This window comes from Diorhabda carinulata, chromosome 10 (assembly GCF_026250575.1).
Source record: "Diorhabda carinulata isolate Delta chromosome 10, icDioCari1.1, whole genome shotgun sequence".
Taxonomy (NCBI): domain Eukaryota; kingdom Metazoa; phylum Arthropoda; class Insecta; order Coleoptera; family Chrysomelidae; genus Diorhabda; species Diorhabda carinulata.
The window spans coordinates 12,959,036-12,975,255 of NC_079469.1; the positions used below are offsets into that span (position 1 = coordinate 12,959,036).

At 32.3% G+C, this 16,220-nt stretch overlaps 1 protein-coding gene across 2 annotated transcripts in view; it reads right to left on the reverse strand.

Annotated features, from left to right (window-relative positions):
• Positions 1–1,048: 1,048 nt before the first annotated feature.
• Positions 1,049–16,220, reverse strand: part of LOC130898735 (runt-related transcription factor 2) — a 58,881-nt gene continuing 43,709 nt past the window's right edge. Inside the window, exons 4-5 of one of the 2 annotated variants that reach the window (XM_057808217.1) lie at positions 6,310–6,519; positions 1,049–6,248 (exon numbers count right to left, since the gene is read on the reverse strand). In XM_057808217.1, coding sequence (XP_057664200.1) covers positions 5,617–6,248; positions 6,310–6,519 — 842 coding nt within the window. In that variant the 3' untranslated portion in view covers positions 1,049–5,616. The remainder of the gene's footprint in view (positions 6,249–6,309; positions 6,520–16,220) is intronic. The other variant, XM_057808219.1, reaches the window with a different exon arrangement.

Here is a 16,220-nt window from a genome sequence, read left to right on the forward strand (position 1 = left end):
CCCTACCCCCAATTACATTACTGTTTGCTATATGTAACACTGAACCGAACTCAAATCCAGTTTCAGTTATATATTCCCTATATGCATGATAATTACTGTTCCCAGAATATTTTTCATAAAAACAGACGATATCACAAATTCAGATCCACAGGATGATCAACAGAAAGTAATTTGATCAATTTTTAAGAAAATGAAGAAACGTAGCGGTTTCATTGTAACACACTTCAATCAATTTGGGATTATTGGATACTGTTAATCAACCTATTGACCTCAAAATACGTATACATCTTCGCTCCTCATCAATTATTTGAGTTAGATTCTTTTTTATTCATATTTAACGTGCTGGCCGCTTATACAGGTGCGATTACTATCACGTACATTAACACATTATCTATATATAATCGTTCTATATTTTATGGTGAAGATTGACATCCCTTAGAAATTGAAGCACGAAAGATATTTGGTCCAATTCATTCAAGATGTCTTTGTAATTGGTCTTGAATTGGAACTGCAATCTTTGGGGGGCATATTTGTGGCATTCAGTTAATATGTGTTTTATCGTCAAATTGGATCTACAGCTGGTGCAAATGGGTCTGGCGATAGAAGATAGATAGGGTGATACTTGATTGTCCGATTCTTATCCTTCTTACAATGGCTCGTCTGGAGAGGCCTGTGAAGTTGCTTGGTTCAGTGTGATGTATAGAGTGTAAGGTAGTGTTCAGGTACTGCTGCCACGTTATTCTGGTTTTTCTTTTAAAGTAAAATTTTAAATCTTTATGGATAGTTATATTGTCGGTGTTGGTATGACTTACTTACTTACATATATATATTTATATATGTGGGAACGTGGCAAGGAAACATCAAAGAGAACTTTATTATATTTTCCGAGCTATAATATTCCATATAGTTGCATCTATTTCAAGATTACGCATGGAAATGTTGATAGAAATTAAATACAACATTATTTTCAATAATTTATATATTCATTATCGTTGTTATGTTACATATTTCAACAAAAATATTAGACTTATGTAGCAACAATAAATAATATTTTTTTACACGTTATTCCTAATTAAAGCATGTTATGGTACATTGTCCAAAAAAAATAGAGTCACGTCATAGGCCATTATGTTATTTTTATGTGAACTGTTCTCGATAACTAAAATAAATAATATGTGGTATGTATATTCTATTTCAATATTTATTTTACAAAAAATACAAAGTGCTATATGATTATTAATATTATCTACTTGTTGAAACCTTTTCTTATAATGGAAAATCATCCTTGAATACGAATATTTCATTGAAATCCATTCTTAAGCTCCGATTTTATTCAAAATTAAGTACAGCCCCCTGCTTTCACACATATTGATATGAAGAAAAAAGTAGTAGTAGTTGTTTCTCCAAGTTATTTGTTCCCGCAGCTATAAGTAAAGTTAAAACGATGAACTCCATTCCAGGAACATCCTTTTAAGGAAAAAAACCGCTTTTCTAGCAAATAACGCCATGGCCACAGTTTTTTGTTATTTGAAAGGTTTAATTCTGATGGATCCTTCCGAATAAGGGATAATTAGCCAATATTATACTAATTTTTAATGCCGAATACAACTAAAAACGATCTTATTTTTGTTCATACAGAAACATTTGAGCAGAATTGCGCTATTACCTCATATTCCATATTCAATTGACCTAGCTCCCTGCGAAAATCGATTTTAGATAACTTTAGAAGTGATGGCATGAGTTTCCCGACATCCAAGTTCATGGTATTCTTTTATTATCGGTCAACTCTCATTTTATGATTCGTATTATAGTATTGCTATCGAACAATTTTTTTAGAATCTACCAGAGGTTCGAGAGATATCTCAAGGTTACCACGTGGTCCTTTATCATTTCATAACTACATTAATGCTGTTTGCAATTTACCTAACTCTCTATGTCGATTGTTTTAAAGTGTATTATCTTGGATAGAAAATTAGCGATATCTGTTTTCTAATTTCCTTTATTGTACTGCAAGGATAGTAGCTCAAAAATTATAACCAAGATTTTAGATTTTTCTCAATGTTAGTCATAGAGGACATAATACATTATCCAAATATTTCATTCAATTCCAATAAATTTAATATATTTGAGATGTAGGAAGCAAGGAAAAATTAATTTTTCTTATTGGAACAAAGTTCTAAGTTGATTTTATCCTTATTTTGATATTTTTCAATTATTTCGTTCAATATTTGTAGAATTAATTGAATTCTTATTGTGACTCTTTCGGACACTATTTTTTTGGACACTATTTACATTTTAGCAGACATAAAATTTAATTATTTTGGATACTTACATTGATATTAAGATTGCACATCGTAATCACCTTTTTGTTACATAATATTATACAAAAATCTACAAAAATTGTTTTCAACACAACAAACATTTTTAAAATGTTAATATCAAAATAATTGCACACAAAATTTCTATTGAAAATCAACTATTGCCATAGGCATAACAAACTTAAAATGATAAGCAGTTGCACGCAAATCCAAATGAAGGATTTTAAGCCTAAAGGGTTAATGAGTCAAAAGTCAATTTTTTTAAATAGTACCGTATTAGTGCCATAAGTAATAATATACAAATGTTTTCAAGTGTCAGTTTCTTCCAGAATTCTATCCAAAACCATAAAGATGTGCAGTGCCAACGTACGTTTTTTAGTGATTAAAACTACAAGAAGAAATGTAATAAATGGAATGATAAGTTTCTATCACAGAAACCTGGTTTCCTCGGAGATGAGTACAGAAAATAGTACAATAGCAAAAACAAATATTAAAATATGTGTGTGTGAATTACGATTTGATGTTTGCTGGGGGTCATTTCCATTAGCACCAAGTCGGTGTTTCAGCAGCTATGGTCGAAACCGTCAACTCTAATCAAATATTTGGCCAGAAAATTCAATGCTCAAGCAAACTGATAACGAAGTTATAAATGATACTCTTATACTTTGCAATAAAATCAACGTTCCTTCAGAATCTTCAGAAGACCTTAGAAGATTGTAGAAGATAACTTGAACGCTGACTTTACAGATAGAGAGGTAGTAAAAGAAATCACATTTAATGAAGATGAAACATTAGAGGAGCTTCCAAACGCTAAACATTCTGTCACCTGTGACGAAGCTGCAAATGTTTTAATACGCTGGAGCGAAAAGTGGGAACTTGATTGCAACATAATTTTGATTCTAATATCTCTTCAAGAAGAAGCCACGACTAGCAGTCACTACATAAATAACAGAAAAACATTACAGATTTTCCAATGCTTAAGATAAAAGATATTGTTTATGTTACAATTAATGCCTAAACTAATTCTGTGTGTAGGTTTTTCAATTTTTTACAGGGTAGGTGTTGATAATGAAAGATAGTAGATTTCTCTTGAGTATTATATGCGTATACACGGCTAAAATTGGTCAAAGAAGTAGAATATTTGAAAATCCGAAGCTTTTTGGAAATCCGACAACCAGTCGGGCCCGTATCTGTGGGATTATCGACTGTACTTTAAAATGCACTTAAACATTTTAAAATAGTGGATGTTCATTCTATTTTTTACTACGTTATACTGTTATAATAAGTAAGGAGTGTTGTCAACTATTGCCAGTATGAATAATAAATTATTTCATTGAAAAATTTTCATCATTCCACTTTTATAAGTATATCTCTAAATAATGAAGTTGGAACTCAGACCCTTTAGAGTTACAATCTTTCATTCAAAGGAACATATTTTTAGAGATTTCTACCAAGAGAATGTGTCCCATTGCTGTTGAAAGAAATCATTATAATATTGACAGGAACGAATGTTCTTTAGTCACTTCAAACTCGTAGCTTTCTGATAAAGTTAGAATATATCGTTAAAAAGTTGGACTTTCTCGAAGCAGTACTATGCTAAGCAGCAGATACAATATAATGTCTCATCATCACAAAGTATCGATTAAGTAATAGAGAAAACAAACTATAGTTTTAAAACCAACATGCTTTTATAGTTAAACAAACTAATGAGTTGAAAATAATTCTTAACATACGGTAGCTTATATTTTTGCAACACCTGTTAATCACATGCAATGGAAACATATGATATATATATAGTTTTCCAATATAGTTTCCACATTCTCCTCTTCGACATTGATTCTCGATTATTCAACTGTACACATACAGATAATCAACTCATTCTTAGCCTGCGCTATTGTGGCTAATGCAATGACATACCTGTGACTGGGTGCATTACCCGGATTCACCAGAAAAACTTTTCGCAGCATCTCCTGCCGTTTTCCTTTCATTATCTCACTAATATTGGAACTGAATTAGGAAATGAGCTCCTGTGATTGTTTTCAGCGGATGTGAATCTACATGTATATACTACTCACTCAGCGTTCACATCATGGGGATGGATTCATGTTACATCCATTGGTACTGATAATTGCATAACTTTTTTACCTATTTTACGATGAAACATTGCCGAAAATGCCTTTGCAAGTTTTTTGTGTGCAGCTCTTAACATTTGTGGTCTCCATAATGCAGACAAGTTTTATCACCTCATTTTCCGGTATTGAATGACCAAATAACTGAAAAGGTTATCAAAAACTTGAGATTGGCTTGACATGAGTGAAATATCCATGCTAGTGTGGATTTATGAACAGATATCATTGTGGTAGGAATTGTGACGTCTTTTGTGTGGCTCACGAGCTCTTATCGAATGGTTACTTATCAGTTACCGTCTCTAAGGATTTTTAACTTGACATCTTCTGGTTTGATGCTTTGGTTCAAGATTTTCGAGTTTCAAAGCTGTGAAAAATGTATATGTAAACGAAGAAATACTAAATGGCCTCACCAAGTTTTTGGTAAACTGTAATCCTAGGGATTGCAGAAAATATCGAAGACTTCCAACCCCAAAACTAATATATTGGAATGAGTTTTACAGAAGCGCTTCTAAAACCCTGCAAACTACTCAGGAGGTGAGGAAATTAAGATGGGTCTTTCCCATAACAAAATTATCTCAGTTCACCCGTTTCGATATATCATCATTAAAAGCTGGTGACTAGAATTGGGTATTAATTGTTTTTTCCTGAAATTTGAGTAATGCAAGAAACTTGGTTCTGTAATTTTCGTGCACTCGCAAAAGGCTAACTACGGTTTTTTCTTTCTTTTTTATTGGAAAAAATTTAAATTATGGTGTTGTATTTTGCAGCTCTCTGCAGCTTTGGGTTTTGGAGGAGAAATTTGAAAAATATTCTTAAATAGAACAGAGATCTTGAGTTATAGAGAATAGTAGTTAATGAACGCCTACAAAGTGAACCTCAGCAATGGAGTGATTCTGCAGTTGCTTCACTAATCAAAATTCCAACTAGTTATCCCATTTTATCATGATAAAAGCTGGTTATGAGCAAAAAAAATATTTTTTCCGTATTAAGAATTACTTTTTAATTGGCACTTCAACTATAAAAGCCTCTTTTTCAATCTATAATTTATCTTACTATAAAAAAATTCAAAACAGAACAAAATAGTTAATTATAGTTTTTTGATGATCAATGCTGAATTTCGATATATCCTCACGATAAAAGGTCTTCTTCGCAATTGTTTGAATATGTTATTAATAAGGTCGCCAAACTACTGCATCACCATTTTGTGAGGGGCCTCGTTGCCCAGTATTATTGGTCAGCCCTCTGTTATGTCCATCATCTTGCCTAGCGGCGGCTGCTGCACAAGTCCCGTTATTGCTCAACAATAAATCAGTTGTACCATTAACCATCTGTCTTTGATTGCTAGTTGATAGATGATCCATAACACTTTGTAGATCATTATGTTGGCTATGCGTCGTATGCGTGTGTAGCGAATGGAAATTATGGCTTTGATTGGCGGCCGAATACAGTTGGGAATATAAGAGACCAGGGAGTACAGGATAAATAGAATTATTACAATTACTCGAGGAATATGAACTCTGAGACATATTTTGGTGTAAGAAATTTGAACTGTTGTTCACATGGTTCACACCTAGTGAAGTTTGCGAGTTTAGAAGTTCATCTTGAACAGGACTTTCAGCTGCACTAGAATTATCTGACAAACTTCTTGGTCCAGATAAAGTGAAATCCGTATGATTCGTAGAATACCGAGGAACTAATAGGGAAGATGTATGAGAAGGCGTGTGAGAATGGTTTGAGTGATTTTGAGATGATACTAAACCGAGATGTTGATCTAAATCTGTTGTTGTAGCTTCAGGTAATACTGAAACAATAAAAAGTGTATAAGGAAAAAATTAGTTCATAAGTTAAAACGATTAACTTACATGAACTAACTGCTGAACTGGTAGTGAAGGCATCTTGTGTGGACGATTGATCAGGTGTACTTCCAGAAAATCCTAAAGCTGGAGTATTGAATTGTGTTGAAGGGGCAGCACAAGAGCCCAAAGCACCAGGAGTGAAATAAGATGAATAAGCTCCGGCAGTACTGTATCCCCAATGTGAATTAGTACTACTCAAACCAAACTGCGGCATATCTGGAACAAATAATAATTATTAGAATGTTATATTTGAATACGGGGTATAGAGTGCACCAATCTTACGATACGTTAAATAATAGAATGATAATCAATGGGCTAATAATGATGGGCTATTACTCTTGTGAACCATTTTTACAGCAGTGGAGTAATTCAATATATAATCAATTTTTGTAGAAGTTCAAAAAATAGCAGTTGTAAGTGAATTTTCTTCATCCGTCATATTATCAGTAGTACTTGTGATAGTTGCACTTGTGAAATTGAAAACTTTGTAGCATTCAGTCATTTTTGTTGTTTACCTCCACAATTTTTCTTCCTATTTCTAACTTGTTATTTATGTTGTCGCCTATGTAATACTTGGCAACCACGGTTGATTTCCCCCTTTGCTTTTGCACTTACTTATACGACCCTATAGTCAATTTGAGTTCTACGTTATTCTGATTTAGCTCTTTCGCCATTTGGCATCAGCTCATTGAGGGCAAAAACGATTTCTTTAATTCTGTTAACTGTTTTATCAATTTATTCTATGAATTCATTCATCTTTTTTTGGTCAAGAGTACTGCTTCTCTATTTTACTGTGCTACTTTGAGCAGAGCTGCATTCAGTTCACTCTTCATAGCGTACCATTTGCTATGTTAGTCAATATTATTACTAGGAAAATATTATCTGCGAAACCTATGCACCATGTTTAACATATCATCATACTGTACGTTCCACAGAGTTGGTCAAAGCACTGTGGGACTCCACCACTCACTTTTTTAACAATTAATTATTTCTTCAGATCTGCTACATAGGACGAGAGACTTCTAATCAAGCTCTAGTATATAAGTTTGTTACACGATGCCCTACGTCTAGTGGGAGCACAGCACGAAATCTTTTATGTTGTATAAACTAGACTGCGGCTTCGGTGAAGATTCTAAAAACTTTTTCTATACTACTGTACACAGTTTGTTCTCCAAATTCAAATTGTCTGGCGGAAAGTCTCCTGGTGCGCCCTATCTAGGACTAGGTTTCCGTATAATTTCTCGTCTACCTTCAGTAAGCATATTGGTCTGTATGATGTAGGGTTTCCTAAAGGTTCATCTTTCTTACGTAATAAAATGAGTTTTGCCTCCTTCCGGTTGACTATGAAGCACATTTCTCGTATCAACTTATTGTAGACCCTAAGTAGGTATTGAGATCGTTCAAGTTCAATTTTAGCTTCCCACTTTAGATGTTCCTTGGTCGCAGGTCCTTTTTATTCTTTACCACCTCTGATTCTCTGTTATGCTCGCGGTTAATTAAAGCACTAGTACTGTTTGTAGTATCTACCTCGTACGTGAAACAATTAAAACTCACCAAATAGCACAATTAATGTTTGTATAAATAAATGGACACCTACTAGCGCAAAAATGATGCAAAAGAAAAGAAGAAAGATCCAATATTCTTCTGTAATCTATGGATTAAGTGATAGTACCACATTATTTTTCCTCTATCGTTACCTAACCTAATATTTGACCTCTAAGTCGGGGTGGAATATGACGATTTTACTTCCGAAGAGAATAATCATTGTCTGAGAAAGGAAAATCTCCATAAAAATGTCACATTGCTCTAAGCATCTGTCTTTTGTTAAGGCATTATTTTCCTCCCTTTGTATGTGAGAAGCTATTACCTTTTGGTTATATGATTCAATAGAATAACTGAGAAAAACAAAATTCGAAACAAAAAAAAGGTAAACACTTGGAGCTCTAAATTTAGGTTTTAATGGATAGCACAATTTGTCTTCACGATGACTTGGACGACGTCAAAAATGAAAAGATATCCTCACAAACATCCTGTTTAAAAATAAAAATCGACTGATTCCACGATTATTCCTTAAAGTCGCCAGTTTACGAAATAACGAATTTATTCTTTTCATTTGCAACAAACATTGACGGCCACGTTTAGACATATTCCCCAGAAGATAAAGAGTGTCCAGTTCCAATAATCCACGGCTTTGCGTTTAATGTCGACCAATTTTATGATTCCCTATGTTGTCATTTTGTTGATCTGAATTGTACTATGTCAATGTGGCCGAAACAGATGATGAGCATATCGACCAGGTCATCCGCAGGTTTCATTCTGGTGGTTGATGAGTAAAGCATAGTCGTAGTGACTTTGTTTTTAAATAAGCAAAAAAATTAAAAAAAAAATATGCGTTCATCGGAAGTTTGAAGAACAATATTAATATAACTAAAATATCAGGCACTACATTGAAGAAAGAAGTTAAAAACAAACAATTTCTTCAAAATCTACAGGAAAATATTAAGGATAAGAAAATGGAGAGGCCCCAGTTGGAGGAATAAATGGAAAGTTATTAAAAATTAGTAGCGATACTAGTTAAAACAAGTTTGAGAAGATAAGGCAATATATCAGTGTGTAGTCAAGTGTAAGCATTCATGAGAAAATAGACCAAATAGAACAACTTTGGTTGAGAGAGTGGCATAAAATGTGCAAAATGTAAACTGTAGAAATCAGTCTCTATAAGAGTTATTTGGTGGATTAACTAATTAATACTGATATTTAAATACTACCTCTCTATTACCTTTACTCAGGATCTTTTGTTAACAGACACAAGTTAAGCTGGACTCTTATGAAGCCTTGATGATAATTATACAGATTATTACTACCATTACTTTCGGTTTCTGAAGGTGATAACTTTGTATCAAAAAGACAATGTTAGGGTGAATTGATTGTAGTGGTAATGGTGTGCTTTCATAAATGTCTTTGTTTGGACTAGCGTATGGAATTCGGAATAGATCTCTCTTTTGAAAAGGAATCAATGTACGAAAGTTATTTGAAAATAAAAGCGAGACGATAACTATGAAACTATGAGAAAATACAGTTTTCAAGATTTTTTCCAAAGTGTAAGCTTGAAAATTATCGATATATCTGAACTTACAGCTTTCAAGTAACGATGTGAAAGTTCGACCAAACCTATGCAGCAGGATGTTTACTTACAGTTAGGTTATGTTTGAAAAAATTAGAAGAACCAAAACGGATTAATGGAAAATATAAGACGGCTTGAGTCACAGTATCTGTAGTTACAATCAAATTTTGATGTGGGAGTTTCGAAGCTACCAAGAATGATATGAACGTGATAATAAACTTGGGGTCATCAACAAAAAAAAATCCGAAAACTATTTTACATACAACGTCTACGTATAATGGTTGAAAGTCCTCGAGAAAATAGTCAACAGAGATCTTTTATGACCTCAATAACGTAGTAACTCAGTTGAAAGATATTATTCAGCTCCAGCAGTAAAACTGCGGTACCGCTTTATATTTTGTATGATACTTAATAATAGAACATTTTTTGTGAATGAGACGGATTGATCATCAATTTACTCTTCATTTATTTATAGCAGAATAATGTTCGGAGGCCTCACGCACATTGAGTACATTTCTGTTATCTATCAGTTAGAACCTACTAGCGTATATTGAGAGCCTGAACAAAGCATAACAGTCTTACACGTAGTGTTCACGGTAAAGCTTTCTCCAAACACGCTGTGTAACCTGCGGCTCAATGTACACCCGGCCTAATGTGTTTTTCATTCATAATTACCTTTTTTTTTTCGCATTTTAATCATTATCTTCATTCTAATAAGAGAATGTGATTACAATACATTATAGTGATTTTATATAATTTTCATGAAATTGACAATGTCTGTTTAATGACTAAGTTCACAGAATAACGTGTATTTTGGGAAAGAAAAAAATTGCTGGCGTTTCCATGGCCACTTAGTATTACTCTGAACTTTCCAAACGGAAATTATTGTTCAAAGATTTGAAGTTTGGAAACACACCTTCAGATATTGTTCGAAAAGCATCCGATTCTTGTAAAACCTTGCTACCAAGCACATTATGACAAAAATAGCGAGTCACTTGCTATAACTAATAACTGGAGGATTGAGAAGAGACGACATGGAATATACCAATCTTCCCCTATTAATAAAATTACCCAATAATGAAACCAAAGCTACAGGAGAATCCTAGCGATTTCACAAAGTTTATGCGGGTTAAAAATAAAGCTATAAGCCTGTATCCTTCATCGATGACTGTATGGCTAACAAAATCAAAGTATCAAAAAGTGTATTAGAATCGATTCATTCTCCAACGCCACCGGAACATGAATACACAATATTGTTTCAGCAATTTCGACCAGACATTAACAAAACTGATTGGAGATAACTGTTAATTACAATTTTAAGTGAAATATGGAAATTAGTCAATGTATCATGTATTTTAATTTTGAACCTCGTTTTGAATACGCAAAACAATGTATTTATTGAAAAACTATAGTGTATGCCACTTGAGAGAATGCATAATTCTTCCTCGCTATGACTATTTTACATTTTACGCAGTTTTTCAAACCCAAATATTACAATAGTATAGAGAAATTTCCCAAATGAGTTATTTTCATTAAGTTATACGGTATAGTGGATTATCTGTTAGTGAAATATAATATTTTCTGATGGAAACTTGTTTTTTGTTAGATTTGGTTCCAACTGTTATCACAAAGATGAAGTTTTCATTTTCCGCATGTGAATACAACAAATAATAATGCGATTTGGGTCATTAAAAAAGCTTTTAAATAGTAAAGTCATCTTTATCTCGAATATTTATCCTAGCCAGAGGAAAATTTTGCATATAACATCAAAGTTTATTTAAAGTTTTCTTTAAAATTTGTTTATTTCAATCTTTTATTTTGAACGTTCCCACGTTAAGCATTTTCATACGTATCTCCTTAGCTACGAAACGCAGAAAATAATAATTTGAAGGTAACATAACATATAAAAATTGGTGGATCAAAGTGAATTTAAAAAAATTGTTATTATTTAAAACGAACTGGTACAACATTAAAGCTACGTAGTTGAAGGTTTCTGGCTACACTACCAACCAAAGACACTACTATTTGTGAGACAATCTCCATAAGAACATTTACATTATACCTTTGGTACATAACTAACTATTGACAAAAATTGACTGGCGATACAAATTTCAATCTAAAACCTAAAATGATTTCGTCATTAACTGAAAATAATTTATGGAAGTCATTTTTCTGAGCTAAAAAAGTTAAAATTACAGCTATTAACGAGAAAGTCAACGAAAAATTACTGGAATGACAAATCTATCACGAAAAGTTATGACAAACTATTCAAGAAATTGTTGTAAGCAACACCTTAGGAAGTTGCTAGAATATGGATTTCAACTGGAACTAATCTCTACTGATGAAAAGAAATTCAAATTAGATGGTCCTGATGGCTTTAATTAGAGATAATTAAGAATTGAGATTCTAGTATTTTTCAAAAAGACATTTTGAATGTGGCATTTCAATTCATTGGACTGCCCTACAGAGTGTGAATTTTTACGTTAGCGGAAATGAATATCAGAAGAGCATTCAATCGTAATTCTGAATAACAATGATATTCAACATTCGAACCAAGAAATATTTAACTATTGGTGTGGCTCTCGTGCTCCCCGATAGAAAATCTATGGAAAATTATGGTATGAGCTCACAAATAACCGAAACCAGATTTATAAATCAATTTGTTCATAAAGAGTTTATAAGTTAATTAGAAAAAACGGAGGATCAATCCACTATCAATTTAATTCTAATTTTATGTTTAAACTTTCATATATGTTTGTGGTTATGCACCATTTGCTTTAATGTCTATCATATATAATTATGTAAAACCGGTTCACAATTAGTGTTTTTCTCTATTATAGTTTCAATATTAATTACCTTAAATAATAGGATATTCATTTTGAAAAAACTAACATATTTTTGATAAACTCAAATGTGGCTTTGGTTATCTATTTCATTTCATAACCAGAATGACTATAGGAGACTATATATTGAAATTTTCTAAATATAGATCAGAAATGTGTTTGTAAACTTGGTGAATGCGCAGGGTGATAGAAAATGTCAATAGATTTTTTCGAAAAAGTTTGTTATTATATATTTGTATTTGAACACATCGTTTTTGTCGATCAAAACAAAAATAGATAAGGTAATATAAAATAAACGTTGTGTACACTAAGGAAAAATTTAGGAAATATGGAAAACAAAGATTAAATAAAAATTTACATTATGGCAACAAGTTCAATCAACGTTAGTTATAGGCATCACTATTCTACTTGTTTATATATTTACGGTTTTTTGTGATTCACTTACGCTAATTAAGATTGGGACTTTCATTAGCAAATAATTTCTTCAAAAACACTTTTCTTTTTTCTAAAATCCAATACTTTTTCGATTAATAATGAGTAATCATCACGTGAACTCGTAGCCATTTCGATAAAAATGAGCTTAACGCATATTTTCCATTATAAAAATTTGTCTTTCTTTCAGAGATATCAGAATTTCGTGGTTTTAGGCAGAAAATAATAAAAAACCGAAGGCCTGTTGATTAACGATGGATCCAGACGTCAATGTTGAAAGGCTACCTAGGCACTAGACAGACGCGTCTAATTTCTAATCTTAGATGTTATCCAGACGTTGTCCCATTCCTCACCAAAACGTAACACAAAAATTTAAATGAACTTTCATATTGTGAATATAAATTTACTTAAGAGCAATAAATATTTAATTTTTTTGAACCTATTCGTTTGTTCAAAGAAAGTGAATAAACTCGTAGTAGTTTTTGATGGAAATTTTCGAAATGATATCTACCCTATATTCGTAGGACATTATTGCAGAATTATGGTTAATCTCCGATAAGGACAAATTGCTTACTTCTTAGATGAAAGCAGTTAAAACCTTAATTATTATCATTATTTGAATAGTAACGATAGAAAAAAGTAGAATGATTATTGGAATGTGTTATTAGAAGAAGATTTATATCTCGGATGGAGACGATGAGTCTACACACCTATCTAGAAGAGTTTAGAGATCTGTACCTTCAAAGAACCTGTTAAAAAATATTATTTTGTCCATACAATTTAAACTTGAATAACGAGCTCAATTCGTTCCGGAGTCATATTCGTAAAGTGTTCTGTGAAACAATTTAGTCATAGGAATTGATATAAAATGTTCAAAAAAATATGTATAGCTTCTACTATCAGAAAAATGCGATGAATTATTGGTAACTTCCTTTCAATTTCATTTTTCTCCTTTCGCGGAACGGACCAGAATAGGAAATAGATGTAAAGACACCAAAATATTTGCAATACATGATTAGTAACATACCAAATCCTTTTTGTCTAGAAAACTCTCTCAAGATATGTGTTTTTGGGTGATTCCATTATAACTGTGATATTCAATGTCCTGTATTGCTTTTTTGTACTAGTCATTAATTAATAATCAATTAATAAAAAATTTGTGTTAATTGAATAATTCTTAAGATATTTAAACATTATTTTTATACAATATAACTTGCCACTTAAAGAAAACTTATACTACATCACTTGAATGTCAGTACCGTGTCATGTCCATTCCTAGAATTTACCGATAAATTATTAATTTTTTTTGTCGTAACAAATGATTTAAACTAATTACCTTATAAATTCTAATGTTTATGATCAAACTGAGGAAAATTGATGCACTTGTTGTTTAATATCTTAAGTTACCATGTCAGTACCGTGTCATGTCCATTCCTAGAATTTACCGATAAATTATTAATTTTTTTTGTCGTAACAAATGATTTAAACTAATTACCTTATAAATTCTAATGTTTATGATCAAACTGAGGAAAATTGATGCACTTGTTGTTTAATATCTTAAGTTACCATGTCAGTACCGTGGATAAATGAGTCAGTACCGTGGAACTCAAAATCCGACATTTGTGTCTTGCTCGTGATACTTTGAAGTTGTAGTAAATTCCTCTTAGAGTTTTATTTTTACAGTAAAATAGATGAATAATATGCATAAAAAAGTTAGAAAAGTTAAATTTTAAAATCTTGAAATTTTGAATACAAAAAATCACAGTTAGAACGGAATCACCCTTTTACCAATAATGTGAAAATATAACAGGCATCAATATTGCGTTTGTGATGCGAGTTATATTTCGTTGACCCGTTTTTACAAGCTAGCGTAATGATGAATGTCTGGGACTGTCATTTACTGTACTACTCCAGGTAACGTATGAAAAAGATATCTGCAATGCTGGTGCACTGATCGCTTAATACTGATTAAAACTTCGGTAGCAGTAATAATTCAAATGGTTGTTGGTATATATTCAAATATGAACAAAATGAATTATTTCCTTTACATGTCATAGAAGATGAAACTTGGGTATGCCATTGTCCCCAGAAATAACATCAAAGTCGAAATAATGTACTTCATCAAAACTGTTTTTTTGTATAATAAGACTACGGCCACATAGCTTTGAAATATCAAACGTTTAATTCATAGTACACATAGTACATGTGCAGCCCATTGCAAACACCAGAAGGCCCAATTTCTGAAATCACTCTGATGTGGGTTCCAGGCCACGGATATGAACAAGCGGATAAGGCGACGTAGAACGCGTTAACTTATTTCATAGGATCATCAAGATTCATAAGTTTTTGAAAATTCCGAGTCGTAATCATTTCATGAAGCAGATACGAGCTGAGAAGAGTTACTGATATGATCATTGGTTACTGTGCGCTGGATTTTTACTTAAAAAACATCGAGATAATTCTGGACAGCTCTTGTTGTTTTGGCAAGGAACCGAAATAAACATTCGAGCACATCTATAATTCAAAAGCTGTCCATCGACAAAGACTATTGTTTTTACATTAACAAGAAGAACCCAGTCGCATAGCCCTTAAACAGTAGGCTTACTTTGGAAAGTAATTTATGGTTAACTGTTTAATAGTGAACACAATGGATCAATACCTCAAAGTGTTAGTGGAGTCAATTTATTTGTTTGTTCACTTCTACTACACTGTGAAAGTTTATCTATATCTATAAAATGCATGCATTGTTAATAATATAAGCGCTTCTCATTTTTTGTTGGCTTGGCATATTCTTGTTACAGAGAGTATTTAAAAAGATTTTCTTCATTTTTAGGCTCTAATAAGCATTTAAATAACGGTTTGATAATTCTAATAAATTTGTTTCCATTTCTAACAAAGATCATATTCTTTTTCGACAATACCAATATCATAGGGTATTTCTCGTTATATCTGAGAAATTCACTAGGTCCACATAATTACCACAGTTATAAGTTTATTGGAGAACTTTAGAAACTCATAATTTTTGTTTTTTGTTTTTATTTTCTAGCGAATTCAAAATTTGTACAAAACAATGAAAACATACTCTCTGTAATACGTGGAGAGCAATTCATTACCACGTTTATTTTCATGTCTATTGTGTAATTAACTGAGTCACGATATCACTAAAGCTAGACTATGGAATAGCCATAAAGTAACATAATTGAAACAGTAGTTAGGCTTGTTAAAGTAGGGGCGAATAAACTCTTCTTTGGACCTGAAACCCCTCCGTGGAATTGGCTAGTAGTAAATAAGTACTAGGATGTATTGATACCTAGTTAGCCTAGATCAGTTACATGCATAAACAAAATATTGCGTTACTTATTAGAAGTGTCAGTGTAAAGTTTGACGTCAAAAAAGTAAACCAGAGCTACGCAATAAATTAAAAGATGTCCACCGAAATTGTGGAAATCGAAAAATTGGAATATCGAGCCATCATCAAGTACCTGTATTTAAAAGGGGTAAGAGGTGGGCAGATTTAC